Genomic DNA, 21,762 nt, shown 5'->3' with positions numbered 1-21,762 from the left:
AAAAATTAAATATAAAAAAAGAATATGAATAAATTTAAAGAATTATTTAAAATAAATATAACAATGTAAATTTAAAATAAATTTGAACCTTTAAAAATTATCAATGATCTTTTATTAAAAGTTATTAACAGTTCTAAATAAATTAAATTACGGACTAAGCTTAAAGTGCTAGGGGAGAAGCATTGTTGGAGAACAAGTGCACATTTTGGTATTATTAAAGTTAAATTCATATTTGAATTATTTATTAAAATTGAGTGTTTATTTATATTATATAATTTATTATTTTAAATTTTAATAATTTAACTAACCAAGGTAATATTTGGATGGACATGTGATTTAATCAGCTAACTCAGCGGTCTAAAATTCCGGTTCAGTATCTACTACTAAACCGGTTTAGGGGTGGAGTCGTGTAATTTGAAAAGTTATTTTAAGATGCCAAGCCGAAATACCCTTAATACCCTCGCGCAGTGTGACATCTCCCAATTCATGCCCCTCCCTCTCCATGGCCTCCGCCTCTTCCCCATGCCATCGCCTCCTTCCGCCCTCCTCCTCCCCTTCCCTTGACCCCTGCTCCGCCGTCGCATCCGCCTCCCACCCTCCCGATCTCCTCTTCTCCATGACGGAGGATCCACCTGCCTCGCCGCCCCCCGACGCGGACGGATCCTCCCCCCCAGAGGACGACCCTCGCCCCTCTCCGCCACCCGCCGAACCCTCGCTCCGAAAAACACGCTTTCCCCGCGCCTGCACCTCCCGATCCCCCTCCGTCGCCGCCGCTGCCCGCCCTCCGCAGCCTGAGCGCCGCCCTGTGACTCGCCGGGAAAAGGAGGAGCAGCAGCAAACCGGGAGAGTGATCACCCCGCTCGTCGAGCCTCCGCTTCCGCCTCAACTTCCCCGCTGGGAGCTCCGTTCCATGTGGGAGCTTGCCTCCATCTTCAACTTCCTCCATGTTAGGCTCATCTCCTGCTGCTTAAGCTCCTCCTCTTCGACCGATATTTCTTCCTTTGCCAGATCTCTAAGGGATGCGGTTTGTTTTCCTGTTTGGTTCCCTAGGTTTTCAGACCGCTGCTGAACATTGCCGCAGAGTTCTCAGCTGAAGAGCTCGAGACGGCGCTTTTGACGCCGAGCAGCACGCTGGATGACGTGCACATGCCTTTGCTAAAGGTTCGTACTTTCATGTTGTGACTTAAATGCTGTAGCTTTAACCTTCCTTATCGACTGCTCCTAAAATTACATCTCATGTTATCTTGAAGAACCGTAAATTTTTTTGCCAAGGCTAAGCAGCTGCAGTTTGGTTTGCGTATCCTGTTCTGCGAAGTTTAATGCGTGCTTCTTAAGTTGCCTGATGCTCTTCTAATGATATTTTTTTCCTTTCCAACATGTTGTTCAGTTAATGACAGTTTCTTGTTGTGAGTACCATCCTTGCATGGAAAAACAATCTCTATTCTTGTTATATTAGTGTGTTTTTGGCTGTTACTGCTGGGCATTTCATCTTACATAGCTTACATGCCAATACCTGAGTAAATTGATTCTTAAGAGGTTCGATAAAAATTTCACATTGTGTATTTCTTCCCATTCGTGTCAATAGGCTATCCCTCCGGTAACTCGCATGGCTCTAGGACGCACAACTTGGGTTACTGTGCTTTGCAGAAAGTTAAGAGATTGGTGGCATTGGGTACAATGACATTTTAAATTCATCTGCTAATGGCATTGTAACAAAAAAATATAATGGAATAATTAAGCAAGGGTTTATCTATGCAGGTTGCTGAGGGTGAGATCCCAATTGTTGCATCCCATGGGTAAGGTTATACAACATACCAAACACAATGTTTATTCAAGTTTCTCTAGGTGATACGATTTTAGATCATTTTTTTTTCAGGACGGAAATTGAGAAATATAGAACACTTCAGCCCAGGACAAGAGTGTTGATTTTAAAAGCACTCTGTGATATCCGTGTTGAGGTGCGTCATGAACTCTGATTATATTCTCTTATTGAAGTCTAATGTATGATCTTCATCTACTAGTTAAATAGTTCATGTTTCAATTGGTGTGGGCCTCAGTCTTGAAATGTTTGCTTTTTACGAAATGGCTTAGTTCGATGTTTGAGTTGTTTTCATGCAGATGAATTATGTTGTATCAAAGAATTAAAGCATTATATTCTCTTAAGGCTACTTCTAGTGTTTTTTGTTGCCTTTGGTTGTTTCGAATTATAATGAGGTTTCCCCTCCCAATATCATCATTTGAATTAAAATTGACTCGCTTATAGATGAAGTGTATTTATAAACTAATAGTTCATGGGTTCAAGTTATGCTACTGTGAACACTTAGTATTTTCCTACAGAGATAATTGAAATTAAATTGAAAGATGGGACTTTAGTCATAGATGACAAGGACCTATAAACTTATAGTTCACAGTGTTCAATTTATGCTACTGTGAAACACCTAATAAAGTTTGACCCTTAACTAAGTGCACTGAAACTTGCAAATTAGAAGCTGCATTAGTAAAGGTGTTCCTTTTGAAGTTTATACTAATTGAAAATGATTTAGACAAAATGAAAATGCCAAGTATTTCCCCCACCTTTCAAATTAACATCAAATTATTGTTATAAAGTACAAATTACATTATGTGATCAGGAAATGTTGTTCTCATCGCTTTCCATAGAATATTCCTAGTGGTAATATGTGTATTCCACCTATTCTCTGATGATAGCTTTTTATTTATTGTTGTACCATACACTTATAAAACTAATCTTGAATCTAATTATTATTAGTTTGGATTGAAGGAGATAAAGAGTATGATCTATGTTTTCTAAATGAGTCTCCACTTAAATGAAAGTTCATGTGACAGTGGGGGCAATTATGGGAGTGGAGAGGTTTGGGTGAAAGAAGAATTAGGAAGGTGCATGATGTTAAAAAGCATGGAGAAAAATGTTTTCATTTAATACGTGTAAGTAGGAACCTATTGTTATTGGTTAAGTTTGAGCCATCTGCCTATTCTCACCACACCCAAGTCCTATCATATATCGAATTGGGTTGGATCTTTCACCCAACCATTCCTACAGCCTGTGCTGGATGTTGATACATCCCAATCCCCTAAAACATGGCCTTGATTGTAATCTAGCAGGTTCTAGACAGTAGAAAGATGTGATACTAAAACCTGGATCACGATTTGAACAACACTGATGGTTGTCATTCTGTAACTAGTATGACTCAGCTAATACAATTTATGATTTTTTATCAACAATTAATTGTCACATAATGGAGCTAAGAGTCTTTTTTCTGTTGAACTGAGTTTTAAATTACTATTGTTTGAGTCCACAATATGCTGGCATTGAGTTAATCTTTTCCACTATGCAGCAAGAGGACATTCGGAATTTCATTGATAATTCTTTGAAACATGGCATCCAACTCTCAGCTTTCCGTAAAGAAAGAATTGGCGGTGATTCACATGGGATTTCCTATTGGTATCATTATTATGTTTAGATTTAGAATATAATTATTGTGCACATTTAGTTGTATTATACATATAATGATTAACATTGGCAATTTCTTCATTTCTTTATTTTGCAGGTATGAAGATGATCCTATTGTTGGTCACAGATTATACCGTGAAATAAGACGAGTTGAGACAAAAAACACCAGGGCGAAGGGATCTTCAACAATTCCCCTTGTTTCTCTGCAGTGGGAAACTGTTGCAACCAACTTAGATGAATTTCAAGAAGTATCTGTGAGTTCCTCCATTTTGGTTTCCACTTGTTGCACTATCATTTTAAGTATCTAGGTAGCATAATGCAGCTAAAAGAAAGTTATATGATCGACTAAAAAAGGGAAACTATAGAAACTGCTAATTTCTTCATCAATGTCATTTTCAAATATCTGGGTGAGAGTAAATTCATCTTCCGTTACTTCATCAAATGATAGTGTTGTACTGTTATTACACTTTTCTGGTTACTGAACTCCTTTGAGCACAATTAGCTGTGGGCTGCTTCTGTGATTTTGGTTCCCAGTTAACAATCCCAAATTGTTTTTTCTTTATTGTTATGTAATTTGATCCTATAATGTGATCTTAGAGGGTGCTCTCAACAGTAAAGATGCCTCCATTTACCATTCCTCAATTATTGCAGAAAACTGTTGAATCTTTTGGGGGTTGAGGATATAACTTGATGAAATTTTGCAGTGTAGACTACATCGTGGTCTACCCATAATACATTGTGCCTACGAAATATGTCAGATAGTTTAACTTTAGGAGTCTAAGAGCTCTAATGCAATTTAAATGAGTGTACCTTTGTGTTATCAATGTGACTGTGATTTGAGTTTTAATCTCTCTAGGTTTATTACTTATTTAGTCACCTCCATTAGTCTCTTGCATTGAACCAGACCTCTGCCCTTTATTATTTTTTGTCTTTAAAATGATTAAAATTCTGTGGTTTTATGGTTTCTTGATTCAATGGTATCATATAATTCTTTTTTATACTATATATTCAATGATATAAGTGACTGACCTAGCATTTTGTTCAATAATTTTACATTTATGTTTTATGATTAAGGGAAATTGTTTTTATTTTCATACTAAGGTTTTAAGTTTTGTTTCATGCTGTTGGAATTTTTTTGGTGGGAATTAGAAAAGTAGTAATTTTGGTCACTAGGCCATCATATATTATGTGGTGAACCACTATTTAGATGTTAGAATCCACACTACTAGTTTGTTGAAATAGATCAGCATGTGGACTAATTTTTAGTTACACCAAGTAACGGGTCTAATTGTGGCCTCTGCTTTGTTGAGTCCTTACAGTGCTTCTGCCAACCGACTGACTGATCTGTATAGTTTATTTGATGATTATTCCATTTCTCTTTATGTGTGTTTGATTTTATTTTTATTTATTTTCAATGCTTTTTTGCAGGACAAACTCTTTTCCAGTAAGAATAGAACAGAAGTCTCTCTTGGGAAGAAATTAAAAATTGACTCCCTGCCAGAGATTGAGAGTATTCACAAAGTATATGATTCTTTCCACCTTTTACTTGCTTAGGGGTTGTTTGGTTAGCCATTGCTTGCAAATGCAAATGCTGCATAGAGTGCTCTTTGGTCGCTTGCAAATGCAATTGTTGTAACCAATAGTTCTTTATGTAATATAAAATGCAAGTCCATTAAAGTAGTCCTAGGTATGTGATAAAATTGTTTTCTATACAACAAAAAGATATTTAATATTCAACATAGTGTTGTTTGCATGTTTGTTTTTAATTATTTTAGTTTAATATAACTTCTAGAACATTATAATACCACAATTATTTCTTTGAAAATAAAGCATAATTATTATTTATATCATTCTAGTTATTTAAAACCATATAAAAAAGTAGAAAAAACATTTCCATTATGTAATATTTATGTTATTTGCTAATTTAAGAACAACATGATGACATAATGTTTATGCCATATCTATAAGGCTAGCTAAAACAATATTTCTAAGAATTTCGTAGTTTTTTTAAAAATGAAATCATGATACCATGCTATATCGTTTGTTTAAATATTTGATTTATGTGTAAGTTTGATTTATATTATTTCAACTCCTTAAATAAAAGATACCTGGCACTAGATTAAAATTTATTACCTTATTTTTATATATTTTTTCTGTTTTTATTTTTCATATACTGTAATTTTGATTTGATTCATGTAGCTTGCAAACTGAGTTGCAGTTGTTTTTGCAGCTTTTAGTGCCCAACTGCTCATAGATTCCTAGCTTACAGGTCATTTGCAAATTGCAAGCAATCAGATGCTTGCAAATAGAGTAAATGCTGCAAATGCTACCTGCAGGCAACCAAATAGCCCCTTAGTTGATATATTTCTGCTGCAAATTCTCGTGTATATGCACTGCTTATCATTCTTCCATAATTCCTAATTTATGAAATTTTGGTTATACCACAGAAAAAGGAGAAGCTGTTGAAAAAACAGCACAGAGAAGCCATCCTCCTTGATAGTTTTTTTATTGCAGATGGGATTTCATCAGGCCGTTCCCTTCGTGATAGAAAACCTGTCACATATACATTTGGTAAGACCATTACAATTCTAATGGTATGGTCCCTTGTCTAATGTTTTGACATTTATTTATTATGATTTAGAAAATTTCTGAGTTGCACTGATTTCTTACCTCGTCATGATAGCTTTCCCCCCTAATATTATATCTGTGAGCTAATTGTTCTTCCGCACCTTTTCCTATTCTCTTTGGTTTCAGGAAGTTGCAGACATGACAATGAGTAGGTATCCATGAAAGTTGCACTACTGAATGCCATACTCATACTTATCAAGAAGCTCATACTCTTACTCATCTCATACCTCTTATAATTGTCTATTGTTTTATCCATATAGCCTTCCATGGTATAACATGTGCACCCATACCCATAAAAATGGACAACTTGACAAAACTCAACCATATTTTTTAAAAATGAGAAATTAGAAGTTTAATAGTGTATATTACTATATTTATATATCTATTAACAAATTATTATTATTATTATTATTTTTGAGAACCTACTTCCCAAGCCTCCAAACATAAACTTGCTTCATACCCATCATGGGTATCTACTACTATACCTGAAGTCATTTTAAACCCATCAAGGGATGGCCAGTCCTGATTAAACAGTACAATTAGTCATTGATAACCAAACATATCCCTCTGGCTGCCATCCTTAAACTGTAGAATCTACAGAAATGTATGATTCATGGACTTATGCTTCACTTGATCCTTAGGCTTTCAAAATTGTGCAATTATTGGTGCTAGTCTTCATTCTTTGATTAATTGGGTTTTGGAGAGGGAATGCTCAAATAATTACTTATTAGATCGACGTGTTTCAATAAAGCATTAAGGCGTTATTACATTGTGGTACATCTATATTTACTTACACTGCATTTTCATTATTTTTGAATAGGGATAAATTACCTGGTTATTAGTTATTGAGTCTAATAATCTTATCATTATATCAAATCTAAGTTCCTAGTTGATTAGTTAGTTATTCTGTAAGTATTCTGTAAGAGATGATAGGAGGGAGAGAAGGTGCCACCATATCTTATTTTTATGTTTAAATAGGAATGCACGTAACCTATCGTTCAAGGATCAGTAATTGCATTAGCTCACTACTAGCTGGTCATTTTTTCTCCAATTCCTCAAAAGTCCTTATTTGCTTGCAATATCTGTACCATTCTGGTATTGTGATCTGTCATGATTTGCTAGAGATCTTGCTTGACCTTGCAGTGGGTAATTGGTGTTGGGAATCATCTTGAAAGAGCTGTTAGCCACTGAATACAAGTAATTACTCTAAATAAAAGACTCGTTGGTCTGGTCAACCAGTTGTATGGATGTTCAAAGATAAGTTGAATTTTATTGTCTATATATAGTCAGACATTGGTCATGAAAAACATTCATGAAAAAGGTTGAAATGATTCTAGGAACTAATATTTTGTTTGCTTCAATCTGAATCTGAGCAGTAGCCTATGCCACAGCATTTCACAGGTAGCTTAGATCTTGTTTCTTTTTGGTGATTTGGTGTAAAACGAATTTTTGACATACAAAACGGTTCTAATCGTAAAAGTTGATTATTGTGATCTGTAATTGCCTTTTCTTGTTTTTCTACATTTTTTAATCACAAATTAATGATAGTTTAATGTTCTACTAATTTCCAGATGACTACGATCGCTCTATTAGTGAAGCTATTAAAATAACCAAGTATGTATGCCATTTCTTTGTATATATGCCAAACATTTTGTTCATGAAACCGAACAAAAAAAATATAGGATTCACATTAACAGTGCAAGTTTTGCATTTTATGTTTCAGGAGAAGACAAAGCTCTCCTGACAATATTGTTAAAAAACCAGTTACTGAGAAGCCTGAGTTAACAGCAAATGGTAAATGGAATGGTTCTTCTCAAATAGAACCAACTAAAATAGAACCAACTAATGATGATGACATGGAGTCTCCAAAATCAAATGACTATGAAGAAACCGATGATGACCTGCAGGATGAGACACTTGACCGCAGGTACCAAAACTGTTACTCCTAGTGATTCTTTGGTATATGATAAAGCTCACCCATTTTTGCACCTCTTGACTTAGCAATAGGAGAAGGAAAAGACCACAGAGGTATTCAGAAAAAGATTTTGTGGATGCTGTTTCAGATTTTGATGCAGATATGGACAGTGATGACGACATAGTAGGAGAAGCAGTATATGATGAGGAATATTTGCGAAGTAGAAAACAGCAAAAGGTATCTAGTGGTTCAGAAGGCGATGAGGAGTATCTATGGGAGGAGGAAAATGCAGAAGATGAGGAGGAAGAAGAGGAATATTCTTTAAGTACTAGTGAAGATATGGATGAGAAACAAAGTAATAAAAGGTTTCCAAGACGAACTAGGCAAGAAAAAAAATTGAGGTCAGTTGATGAACTCCAGACAGGCCTAAGACGTAGTAAGCGAGCAGTGCGATCACGCATAAATTACCGACAGTATGAACTTTCTGACACAGATACAGGTTCAGGGCAGCCAGGCAAATCAAATGGAACGGATGCAAATTCCGATGCATCTGATGATCTAGAACTTTCAACAGCAAGTCAAGATTCGCATGAAGTCGACAGTGAAGAAATAGCAAATAACAAAATAACTTCAGATCATATCAAGGCTGGAGATGAAGAGAAACAAGCAGTAGAAAAAATATACAATAATGTACAGGAGGAGAACGGAGTCCAAAGAATGAGATTCCTGGACCTGAATGAACTTGCCCCAGGGACAGGTCTTGAAGATGGCCCTACAACCAAAGATGAAGATGAGCATAACATCTAGGCAGTATGCTAATGAACAGTTTGGTTGTCGTACTTGACCATATCTCATCATATTGTTTTGATATCAGTCCTTGCAAATGGGTGATCCAATTTTACGCCTGTCAATGCTCACAAGGTAAAGGTTTAGTTGGGATGGTTTATTAGCTATCTCATTCTGCTCCTAATTTGGGACTGAAAATCAAGGCATGTAGATGGGATGCTCAGACTCATCGATGCCTGAGTTCTCAGCTTCACTAGTCGATGGAAATTTCTGAGGAAGGAATTCATTGTACAACATGTTTCATGTACCATAGCAGATGAACCGACAGGTTCATATTTCATTGTTGCCTTCTTTGCCATGTAGTGGCATTAATATTAAACATCACCTTAGAGGATATTAATCCTTGTAGCAGTTTTAATGAAGAAAATAGTCCATGTTACTAGATCTCAACTTGTTGCATACGATTGAGTATATTTCAAGCTTTGTCATGCGTTGAATCTAGTCTCAAATTCAAGCATAGATATGATTCTCTTGTTTATCTGATCTTTGTGATTTTCTTGTGACATTTAGATTGTTTTCTAAATCAAGCTTTCATTAATAGGGAAACTCCTGAGCCCGATGAAACATCTAGTTCGCCACCTCACAGGTATCGACAAAGATCAACTAATATCATTGAAACAGTTCTTTTTGTTTTTTAATGTAAAATGATTCATCCATGTGTTTGTATGATCAGTGCTAGAATGTGGACCTTCTATCATTGAGGAAAGAAATCGTGGGATTATCATGACGTTTTGACGTGGCGACTCACTTATCTCTTTGCTTTAATTTTGTGTAGTTTCCTTTGTAAGGTTTTATTTGGGAAATCATTGTAGCTTTTATTTGGGAATTCATTGTAGATTCCCTTTGGTCCTTTGTGAATTGTGCTGCTGTAACAAACAAGTATCATTGTGAAGTATAGGCTTGATGGTGGAAATTGGAGCTTATCCGAATGATTGTAATAGCACTTGAGCATGGTGAATTTTAGGTTGGTTGCCCAGGCCAGCACCATCACCTAGGCACCACATTACATTTCCAGCTAGCTACTCTAGTCCTAGAGGAAGAAACAAGGAAATGGAGTTTAAAATGTGTAGTACTATGGAACGATCATTCCACCATTAAGTCCCTCGTATTGCAAGGACTCATTCTCTTAAGTGATCATGGAAGCAAAGATCCTTTCATCCTTTAGACAATGTGCCTTGAAGTTGCATGGTAGGCATACAACATGTGGTGGCGATAAAGGTTCATATGTGCCAAATATTTGAGGATGTTTCACATCATTTTGCACTAAACATACTCGACCACCATCAAAGAGCTAGACTAGTGATAATTCTTTGGTTCGTGGTTAGGGTTCATTTGTTTGTTACACAACTTGCACATCTTGTTTGTGAAAAGGTCATTGATGTGGCAGAATCTTACCGTTCTTACGTGACACATATAGTTAAAAATCAAGCTGATCTATTAAGTCAAAAGTCAATAGCAAATAGAACTTATTCGAAGACATATGTACAAACCTTGGTATATCTCAGCACCTTGCAAGTCAGTCACTCGACCATTCAACCTCTTGTGCACTCGGCCACTTGACCTTTCTGCCTCTTGGATACTCGACCACTCGAAACTCAACTACTCGACCTCTCGGCTTTTCGGCACCTCGGCCACCTCGACATCTCAGCACCTCAGCCATTTCGGCACCTTGGCCACCTCAGTCATCTCGGCACTTCAGCCACCTCGGTCATCTTGGCACTTTGACCACCTCGACACCTCAAAACCCGACCACGGGCCGGGTCCAGCCCTCCGGACCCGGCCCGGGTCAACGGGGCCGGTTGGCCCGTTGACCCGGTTAGCCGGGCCGAACCGGCCCGGCCCGGATGCCGGGCCGGTTATGGTTCAAGCCTTTTGAACCGGCGAACCGCCGGTTAACCGGCGGGTTGAACCGGCGGTTCAAGCGTTTAATTTTTTTTTTTTTGTTTTTCCGTTGGAACCGGCGGTTCCAACGGCTCCGAACCGCCGGTTCCAACGGCTCCGAACCGCCGGTTAACCGGCGGTTCGGAGCCGTTTGAGGTTTTTTTTTTTTTTTTTTTTTTTTTTTCAACGGTTAAGATCATTTGACCGTTTTTTGATCAATGGCTATGATTTAGTGTCCGTTATGATCCAAATTCTATAAATAGGGAGTTCATTTCATCATTTTCACACACTTTCTCTACTCTCTAACTCTCATTCTCAACTTCGCAAGTTCGCATTCTCTAATCTCTACGCGTTTCCGAGTTCCGACTCCATCTTTCGACTACAATGGAAGGAGGCCGCGGTGGAAGTTCTTCACATCGATCTCGGAGGGGAAAAGAAATAGCGCACGAGGATCCCCAACATTCAATCCACCGATGATGAGATCGAGGCCCAACACCTTCCGACGCCCGAAACACAAGGAAGTACTGATGCAATTACTTCTAAGGTTCGGGAACATCCTCCTCTAAAATCTTCTATTTTCACTAAACATTTTGAGAAAGTCACTCTTCCATCGGGAGAAATGCGTGCAAAATGCAAGCATTGCAATGCTTCCTACAAATTCCAAGCCGGCGGCGGCTATGGATCGTTAAAACGACATGTAGAAACGAAGCACCCGACAGAATATGGACTCGACTGTTCTCAAACACAATTATCTAGATTTTCTAGCGGTAGTAGTACTGATTCCGATTTATTTTTATATTCTGATAATAAATTAAGAGAGTCATTAGCTAAATTTGTTTCCGTAGAACATCTTTCTTTTAGTTTTGGATCTAAATGCACATTTGAAGATTTTTGTAAAGAATCTCTTAATCCATGTGCTAAACGTGTTCCTAGGACTACACTTACTCGTACAATTAAAAAATTAGTAAAACAAGGAAAAAAGAATTTAATTGATGAATTTAGTAAATTAAATAATAAAGTTTCTTTATGTGCCGATATTTGGAGTGATCATTGGCAAACTCATTCTTATATGGGTGTGACTTGTCATTGGATTGATAGCTCTTGGATCCTCCAAAAAAGGTTGATAGCTTATAGAGTTTTTGATGAATCACATACTGCCCATAACATTGCACAATTATTATGTTTAATTTTAGAAGAATATGGATTAACTCATAAAATATTTTCAATATCATTAGATAATGCTAGTTCTAATACCGCTTCTATAGATGAACTAAAATTTGTTTGCCAACCTGTTATTGGTGGTTTATTTTTTCATATTCGTTGTGTATGTCATGTTTTAAATTTATGTGTTCAAGATGGATTAAGACTTTTAGAAAATTATATTAAACCAATTAGAATCGCAATTTCATATTTATGGTCTCATCCATCTATGATGAAACAATGGGGTAGATTTTGTAAAGCTAATGGAATGAGACCTAAAAAATTTCCACGTGATGTACCAACACGTTGGAATTCCACATATCAACTATTACAAGATTCATTTCAATATAAAGATTTATTATGTTTATTTTTTGCAGAAAATAGTAATACTAATATATATTTATTTTCACAACAATGGAATATTTGTAGTAATATTTGTGAAATTTTAAAAGTATTTAATGATGCAACCGAACAACTTTCCGGTGTTTATTATCCCACTGCTCATTTAGTTTTAGTGAATTTTTCTAGTATAGTATTAATTTTAAATGAACATATCAATAATGAAGCTTTAACTTCTTGTATATTAGCTATGAAAACTAAATGGGAAAAATATTTTTATTTAATTCCTGAAATTTATTTAGTTGCATTTGCTTTAGATCCTAGATTTAAATTAGAAGTTTTACAAGAAATGCTAACTTTATACTATGACGCTTTAATTCCTGTTAAAGATCCTTCTTCTCCTGATCCAGCTAATATTATATATATTATTAGAAATTATTTATGTGATATTTATAATCAATATTATGTGAAATATGGAATACAAACTAATATTTCTGAAACACAACAACAAACTATTAGTACTAATTTAAAACTTTCAAAAGCACAACTTTTATTAAAAGAACGGACGAAACGTCCACGAGGATCCTCAAGTTCCACACAGGAACTTGAGAATTATTTTACCACTTCTTTTGATTTTAATGAAGCAGATAGTGAAGATTTCGATATTTTAAAGTGGTGGTCACAGAAGGCTCAAAGCTTTCCCGTTCTCTCCGTAATTGCCAAAGAAATTTTAGCATGTCCAGTGTCAACTGTTGCTGTGGAGCAGACATTCAGTGCCGGCGGCAACATATTAGATGAACGGCGATCAACTATGTCTCCCGACTCATTGGAAGCCCAAGCATTACTCGACGATTGGACCAGAGCCGAGAAAAGAATCCAAGGAATGCAACTTTCAGAAGACGAAGCCGAAGAATTTGATACTGAAGGAACGAATACAACGGGAGGAACGGGAGGAAATGGAAGTGAGTGATGTAAAAGGGTGAAATGTAAAAGAACTACGTGGGCTTTGATTCCCCTATACCCTAAGGGGATACGTAGGCAACTTAATAAGTGCAAGCCCTTTTTTTAATAAATTTTAAATTTTAAAATTTTTAATATAATAATCTCGAACCGTCGCGAACCGTGAAACCGTGAACCGAACCGGCGGTTCCGAACCGTGAACCGTAACCGTCTTGGGCGGTTAAGGTTAAGGGTCGACCTGCCATGAACCGTCGAACCGGCGGTTCCGAACCGTCGAACCGTCGGTTCTGAACCGTGGTCGGGTCTACTTTCTCCTCTCTTCTTTGATGATAATCTTGTTGGTCAAAGACACAATGCTGAGCCGCTTCTATTGCAAGGCCATCTGTTTCATAAGTTCGCACGAGGAGCTGCTGCTTCTCCGGCGACTCCATCCAACAAAATTCGAGGTGGAAAGATTCAGATTGCAACTGGGCAACAAGCTTTACCTATGTCACTCTCACTAGCAGTGGAAGTTAATTATATCCAGGATGAAGTAGAACAGTTAAAAATCCAATTGATAAAGGGAATGATTGAACAACCTATATGATATGTTATGCCCAAGGATGTCCCCGGGACATAGTTGAGTTGGATATGACGGGACAGACTTACTGAAATAGACAATGGTCGAATTAAAAAATCTCAACGAAGTCGAGGTAATATTTTTCTCCGTCGTGGTCAACTGCAGCTTCTCGATTTACTTCCTCACAGATGGTCGTGAGACTGACTGTGTGGAGCTGCTAGGGTGACGGATTTCATCTTTTGCTGAAGAAATTATGCTAAAGGATACTGTAGCCATTGTAATGCAATTAGCTTAGCTGTTTGCTTCTGTGAAAATTTATATGTATACAGATCGAAAGCTATCTGCAATTGCATGACATCTAGTTTTGTTGCTAGCTGGAAATTTGTTCTTCGAAATAAATAGCAAAGCTATAGATTGTCATGTGTCAACAAGAATGATAATTATTGGAATAGGCAAGAACCTTGGGAATCTTCTACCATACAACTAATTTCTTATCCTCATTCACTTTAATTCTACTATACTCTTGTAACGCATGTTCATTAAGTTCTTTCAATATGCTCATTAATTTCTTTCACTTAATAGATGCATTTAAGATCCTCTTTAGTTTTTTCAAATATTTGTATACGTTTCTGTATCTGTTTAAATGTACTTTTTTTCTTATAAAATTGGTTCAAATAATTTAATTATATATGTAAGATATTTCTGAAATGATAAGAATCAAAGAATATATAATTTTTATTTATATTTGATATCTAAAAAGAAATGGCTGACTCAGATCTGCTCCTTCAAGCACAAGTCCTTAAATCACTGACAGTGAAGAACATAGTGCTCAATTAAATGCAACAATTGAGGAAATAGACTGAAGAAATCTTTCTTTTGCTCTTCATGTAAAACTGAAATAATTAAAGTTTCAGTTGTCAAATGCAAGGAAGACTTGCAATTCTGTTCAGGTCTCTCAAAGTAGAAAAACTACAACAGTTGAACTGCTCCACAACAGAGGTACTTGATGATTCATAGTTTTATTAAATATTTACAACCACAACTGCTGCCAATAACTTGATTAATTGTTCACTGCTAGAGAAGGCAGAGAACATGAGAACATGTCAGTGACAGCACGATTAGCTAGCTGACGAATATTATGGATGGGTCGCAGCAACACTCATCAATCAGGCAGCAACAGCACAAAGCAGCAAGGCTGCAAGCCATCACGGTCACAAATAATAAACAGCATCGACGTTTATTAAGAGGAAATGAAATAGGAAAGCTGGAGATGCAGACCATCCTTCAAGAAAGCCAAGCTCTCTGTTAGATAATCTTTGCCGGAGAGAGTTGAGTGACTTAATCGCCGATTGCTGAGAGAGCCGAGTGGCCGAGTCGTCGACTGCCGAGAGCCGAATTGTCGAGCCGAGTGGCCGAGTGCCGGATCGCCGAGTGATCGAATGCCGAGTGGTCGAGTGTCGAGTGGTCGACTATTGAGAGCAGAGTGCCGAGAGCCGAGTGCCCGACTGCCGAGAGTCGAATGTCGAGTGATTGACTGCCGAGAGTAGACTGCCAAGAGCCAAGTGCCCGACTGCCGAGAGCCAAGTGCTGAGTGGCCGACTACCGAGAGCAGACTGCCGAGAGCCGAGTGCCAACTGCCGAGAGCAGACTGTCAAGAGTAGATTGCTGAGTGCCGCGAGCAGACTGTCAAGTGTCGACTGCTGAGAGCAGACTACCGAGAGCTGAGTTGCCGAAAAAGATGATGTCGAAGCATGCGTTCAATGCGATTTTCTTAAAACAGATTTATCCCCTCCGGCGGTGTTTAGAGGTCACGACGAACGTCTGTTTCTCAGGATACAACAAACAGGACCAGCAAAATGATCAAGCACATATGTCCTAACCGTCCATTAATTTATTTTTTGTAACGGGATGATAAAATATTGCTGAGAGAGCCGAGTGGCCGAGTCGTCGACTGCCGAGAGCCGAATTGTCGAGCCGAGTGGCCGAGTGCCGGATCGCCGAGTGATCGAATGCCGAGTGGTCGAGTGTCGAGTGGTCGACTATTGAGAGCAGAGTGCCGAGAGCCGAGTGCCCGACTGCCGAGAGTCGAATGTCGAGTGATCGACTGCCGAGAGTAGACTGCCAAGAGCCAAGTGCCCGACTGCCGAGAGCCAAGTGCTGAGTGGCCGACTACCGAGAGCAGACTGCCGAGAGCCGAGTGCCAACTGCCGAGAGCAGACTGTCAAGAGTAGATTGCCGAGTGCCGCGAGCAGACTGTCAAGTGTCGACTGCTGAGAGCAGACTACCGAGAGCTGAGTTGCCGAAAAAGATGATGTCGAAGCATGCGTTCAATGCGATTTTCTTAAAACAGATTTATCCCCTCCGGCGGTGTTTAGAGGTCACGACGAACGTCTGTTTCTCAGGATACAACAAACAGGACCAGCAAAATGATCAAGCGCATATGTCCTAACCGTCCATTAATTTATTTTTTGTAACGGGATGATAAAATATTGATTGATCTGCTTAAATAAATTATGTCCTAACCGATTGCGCTCACACATGAGTTGCCTTGCAATTAGTGCAATCTAGATCCTAAATTTACATCCCCTTGAGCACCCACACATGAGAGAGAGCATCTTCCCATGCATTTATTCACAACATTAATGCTTGTGATACATTATAAACCAACCAAGTTGTCACTCAACTATCAATGTGGGACTAAACTCCTTCATATGAAGGTTTTCTCCATCCTTCCATTTCCTTGTTTCCATTCACATTTCCAACACTCTCTTCTCAGGTGGCTCCGGAAAAATTATCAGAATTGTCTCTTACTGAATCTTCTTATTATGTATCTGTAACTAAATAGTGTTTACTATTCAGGTGAGTATTGCTTACACAATGTGATTACTTCAATCTGCAATAAGTTTAACTGGATGAATAAGGAGAGGAGTTTGGATCATACCTTAAGCTGGATAAGGACAAGCATACTTTGGGCCACTCATGGCAGAGAAGTGGGAGAGGATTTGAGAGAGCTACAAGAGTGAAATGAAACACAGGAAGGAGAGTGAAGAGTGGATTGATTTATAGAGAAGACAGATTCACTTTTGAGTTTATTGAGAGAGCGATCAAAGACCTTTGAGAAGCCACCAAGAATAAGATTCTAAGCCACTCTGTTAATTAGCTTTTTTTTCTTAATAGAAAAAGTTGGATAATAACAATTTTAAAATTATTGCATAATTTTTTTTAAAAAAATGAATTTAAATAGATAAATACATAGTAAAAGACTATTCAAATTTATATATAATTTTAAAATAATCAAAATACTCGAATGTAATAATTTTGGTTAATTGTTATATGATTATTTTTTAATCAATTTTTGAATTTAAAAAGATAGATGCATAGTAGGAGATTGAAGTGATCAAATGATTTCACAAAAGAACCATATAAATATTTTAACTAAAACTGTTATATGTTTATTTTCTTTTTAAATTTTAAATTTGAATAAAAAATATTTTCTAGGAGGCTATTGAATTCTATCCATGATTTCAAACTAATTAAATAATAAAAAAAATAAACATAATAGTTTTGATCAAAACTACTACATTATCTTTTTTTTCCCCTTAAATTTTGAACATGAATAGATAGATGGAGTTCGTCGGAGTCCACTCATATTTCAAATTGACCAAATGACTTAAAAATGATAAATCATGTTATAGATACATGGCCATTTTCTCAGCTCCTCGGATTTTAAATAGATAAAAATCATTGAAATCCACATATAATGATCGATATCTGAAATAGATCTTTTTCTCTTTAAATTTTAAATATGAATAGATACATGCATGCATCTAGGATGTCATTGGAAATTATTAGTACCGTTAAAATAATAAAATAATTTAAAATTTATATCATGTGATAATTTTAGCCAAAATTGTTATATTATCATGTAATAATTTTGGTCAACATAGTTTTTACCAAAATTATTATATTTATATATATAAAGTACTAAAATTTATATATATAGCATCTTTATTTTTTAAAACATAATTTTTATAATAATTTCTAAAATTTATAAGTTTTTTAAAATATTTTTATTTTCAAATTCATAGTGAAATAGTAATTTTTTTAAAAAATATAGTATAATTCATATCACTTTACTCGCTATTTTTCAAAAATAGAATTAAATTAAATTTTTATTAATTTTTTAGAAAATTATAATTCAGTAATTTTAATTAAAAAAATACTTTTTGTCTTTTCATCTTTTATGCAACAATCTCTACATGGGCACCCTCCTAAACACAACAATATCATGTATTCTTTATAATTCATCATCAATCAACTAGATCTACTTCACAATATATTCGATCTGAAGCTGAACAAAAAGAAAAGGGAAAAGGGCATTAAAAGACAATTCCAACGATCGAGAGCATGATCAGAAGACGAGTATTGAGGAGCCGCTGCAACACCCGTCCAAGAGGCAGCAAAAGCACAATATAGAGACGCTGCAGTCAAATCAACATATATATCCATGTATCAACGATAAATATGCAAACTTCATTAATTCTATGAGTTTTCTTCTTCTTTTTCTGTCATTTCCTTCCAGATCAAATTAAGTGTTCTGATATATACAAATAGGAAAATTAAAGGTGAAGGTACCAACCATCGTTCAAGAAACCTGGAAGTTCTTCCTGGTGCTGGAGCAGCAGCATAGTGTGGGGAGCCATCACAGGAGGCCCTTCATGATCATAAATAATATCACATATGAAAACAAACAGTAGATCAGAACTGACTCTAAGTGATCGATATCGACAAAACATGAAGAGCATGCAGTAATTAAAGCTGATGCAGCACCTTGAGCTGTGTCACCCTTTGGGCTACTCATGGCAGAGCTTTTGGAGAAGCTTAAGAAGGAAACGCAGAGCAGGAGAGGAGGGGGAAATGAAGAAGAAGTTTGGTTTGTTCAGAGACAGATGGATGAGGGGATTAAATAATATAATCCACTTCAAGATTTTAATTCTATACTTAAAATTATTTAAAAACAAATGAAGATGTTTTTTTGTTTAGTTTTTTTATAAATTTTTTTAAAAAGTTTTTATTAGAATAGCTAGACTGAATCTAATTGATCGTTGGAGAGGAGTCGACATTAATTGTTGGCACTGCGTATATTTATGCCATTTCAACTTGATTTTGCTGGATGATTTCACTACATTATTGGATAACTTGCTTGAGCTTATCTTGAAGGCCTATTTATTTATTTATTTTGGAAAATGACAAAGAGAATTTTTTTAAAAAAACTTTTACTTAGTGGTGGTTACGATGAAACAAAGTTATGAAAAGAAAGGACAAGAGTTTGAATCTCGATGAAATCGAATAATATCCTCCTCCGTCATGGTCAACTATAGTTTCTCGATTTACCTCTTCACAGATAATCATGGGACCGACTATGTAGGACCGTTAGGGGTGGTGAATTCCACCTTGGCTGACTATTCGGTTAAAATCGAACTGAACCAAATCAACAGAAATCGAATCAAACTGAATTTTTTAGAACTAACCGAACTGATCAAATTTTTAAATAAAAATCAAACAAACTAAATCGATAAAATATTGACTAATTCGATAAAAATTAAATTAATCATAATATTCTAATTTTTTTAATATTATAAAAGATTTATCAATTAAATAAAAATTTATATGATTTTTTTAAATTAATTTATTTTATTTGATTTAATTAAATAAAAAATTTTAAAATGCAAAATAATTCATAACATGGTATTTTAGACTAAGAAGGAAGAAACAGGAAAGGCGGAACTTACTTGAGAACGAAACACAAACGCTCGCCGGTATGGACGAATAACCTAGTCGGTGAACGGCAACGAAGGAACCCGGACCTTTTAAAGGGCAGCGTCTCTTCGTCATCATAAAGGGAGCCGTCCGATCGTGACGGTTAAGCTTCGACGGTGTTGATTAGTGGTACGGCCCCCGCGCGCCCGACTTGTGTCAGCAACGTCTCATTGTCTGACGCGTGTTCACCGACAAGAATAGACGAGGATAGCACATTACCCTGCACGTCACTCGTCATTAATGGAATGCTGCCTGTCAGGACAAAAAGGTATGTCCCCTTTTTCGAGGCAATAAGTACCATACCAAGCTTCTTCGCCCGGGAAAGTTTCAAAATTAGATGATAATGTCGGAACGCAGCGGGGAGGCCGAAATGTGAAAATTGCCGATGGCATAAGCTCCAGGGACCGGATAATCGCTAACGGAAAGCAGGGAGATTAGACGAGGGTAACCACGTAGTTAGCTCGGGAAATCAACTCAGCGGAAGAATCTCTCGAACAATAGGAAATTTATTCCTCACACAACCCTGAAATGCTAGAGATGAGGCAAGGGATGCCATAAGCATAAACAGTAAAGATTTTCTCTTTATAGATCGGGATCAATCTCCCGAGGTAGCTCATCAGAAATACAGGGAGGGTGCACGGTGGCCGATCCAATCACACTAGGATCCTGGCCAGTAGGAGGTACAGCAAGAACAGGTGGAGCATCGGTTGTCCCTAAGGTTTGGCGCGGTGCTGCAGGCGTAATGCCGGAAGAAGTGCTTGTCCCGGCTGCCCAAACTCCAGGGTAGGCAGCTTTCACTGAAGTTGGAAGAGCTGCCCACACTTGGCGCAGGTCCCAAAGCTGAGGATCCATGTCACGCTTAATCACCCCCGCTTTGAATAAACGCCGGATCGCTCCTTGCACCCCCACTTCAAACAGAGTCTTGCATCGCCTGTTCTGATTACTTTCTAGCTCCAATAGATTGGCTCGTAAGTCGGCTTCCCTAGCCCGGGACTCCTCTAGATCGACTTGTAGGCCCGCTGCCTGAGACTGAAACTCCACCAGTTGCTGTCGCAGTCTGCGAACTTCTTCCTGCAAGCCCGTTTTTTCAAAGTTTAGTTGAGCCTCGATCGCCTTCCTATCTTGTTCTTCCTGGGCTAGGCGACATTCCGCACGTAATCGGTCGTCCCTAGCTTGTTGCTCGGCCGCTAGCGCATCCTCCAAAGCCCGCTGATCAGCTGAAGACCGTCCCTGCAAAGTTAACATGTAATCATAGAGGCCTCTGTGCCAGGTTTTGTACTCTGCAAAATCTCTCTCTACCCGCTGCCGAGCTTGGATTTCGCGCTCATGATCTTCCTGCAGCTCAGTGATTGCCTTATAGGTGACGACAGGAGCCTTGGGCGGTGGTCGCTGACCTCGAAGGATGGCCAGCTCCTCCTCTTTACTGACGTAATCTTTTTCCAGCTCTAGTAAGCGTCGTCGGATCGCCTCCTTCGCTAGGCCGTCCTAGCAATTACAATCCAAGGATAAGAGCTAGGGATAATTAGAAAAATAGTGCAATAACTATGGGGTGACCTACCTTGGCGTGCGATTCAAATAGACAATCGATGATATCAATCAGGCCTAACTTGGGAAGCACCTCATGTTCATAACGCTGTAATCGATCCCTAGCGGTCTCAGGAGCATCTACCCAATGGACATCCCCCCGAAATTTCGTTGGATACACTACAGAGTTGGAAGCTCCCGGTTGTGGCAAGTCCAGGAAAAATCCGGGGGCTGGTTTAGCCCACACTGGGGGAGAAGTCTCTCGAAGTACTCCCTCCTGACCTCCTGAGGAAGAGCTCTCAGGAGGAGTTACCTCCCTAGCCCGCTTTTTTCCCCTTGGAGAACCTGGCGGGGGAGGAGGAAGGGAAGCATCACCGGAAGGATGTTTCTGGCCATCACCTTCTGCAGACGAATGAATTACTAATCCTGGGGCAGAAGGCCGACCTTGTGGCGGTTGTGGCAAGGGTGCTGGAGCCCGTTGGGGTGGAGCTTGCGGGATTATCGGCGATGTCTGTTCCTCCGTTGGTGTCGTAACCGAGACTATCTCCTTAGATACGTGCGGCTGCGTCTCCTCCCTTGGCGGTGGCGCTGTCCACACCGGTTCAGCCTTCACAGTCTGTC

The 21,762-nt window shown here is 38.0% G+C and overlaps 1 protein-coding gene and 1 pseudogene across 2 annotated transcripts; both read left to right on the top strand.

The window, feature by feature from the left end:
- The first annotated feature begins 502 nt into the window (after positions 1-502).
- On the top strand, positions 503-9,277 carry LOC141813647 (DDT domain-containing protein DDR4-like). Of its 2 annotated transcripts, none has more exons than XM_074701612.1 (12): positions 503-946; positions 1,051-1,161; positions 1,586-1,672; positions 1,759-1,796; positions 1,877-1,958; positions 3,354-3,460; positions 3,567-3,723; positions 4,898-4,990; positions 5,917-6,040; positions 7,669-7,711; positions 7,821-8,024; positions 8,105-9,277. In XM_074701612.1, exons 1-12 carry the CDS (start codon positions 503-505, stop codon positions 8,817-8,819), a joined length of 2,205 nt encoding a protein of 734 aa, XP_074557713.1. In that variant the 3' UTR covers positions 8,820-9,277. The 2 variants fall into 2 exon arrangements, with proteins under 2 accessions (XP_074557713.1, XP_074557712.1); XM_074701611.1 differs by having other exon boundaries at positions 8,099-9,277.
- Positions 9,278-18,056: 8,779 nt separating this feature from the next.
- LOC141812985 (uncharacterized) lies at positions 18,057-18,519 on the top strand (annotated as a pseudogene).
- The last annotated feature ends 3,243 nt before the right edge of the window (positions 18,520-21,762 follow it).

This window comes from Curcuma longa, chromosome 20 (genome assembly GCF_044706935.1).
Source record: "Curcuma longa cultivar G26 ecotype Majalengka, Jawa Barat chromosome 20, ITB_CL_G26_1.1, whole genome shotgun sequence".
NCBI classification, from domain to species: Eukaryota; Viridiplantae; Streptophyta; class Magnoliopsida; order Zingiberales; family Zingiberaceae; genus Curcuma; species Curcuma longa.
Note: the sequence above shows the minus strand (reverse complement) of the source record. Positions and strands in the feature narration are given on the sequence as shown.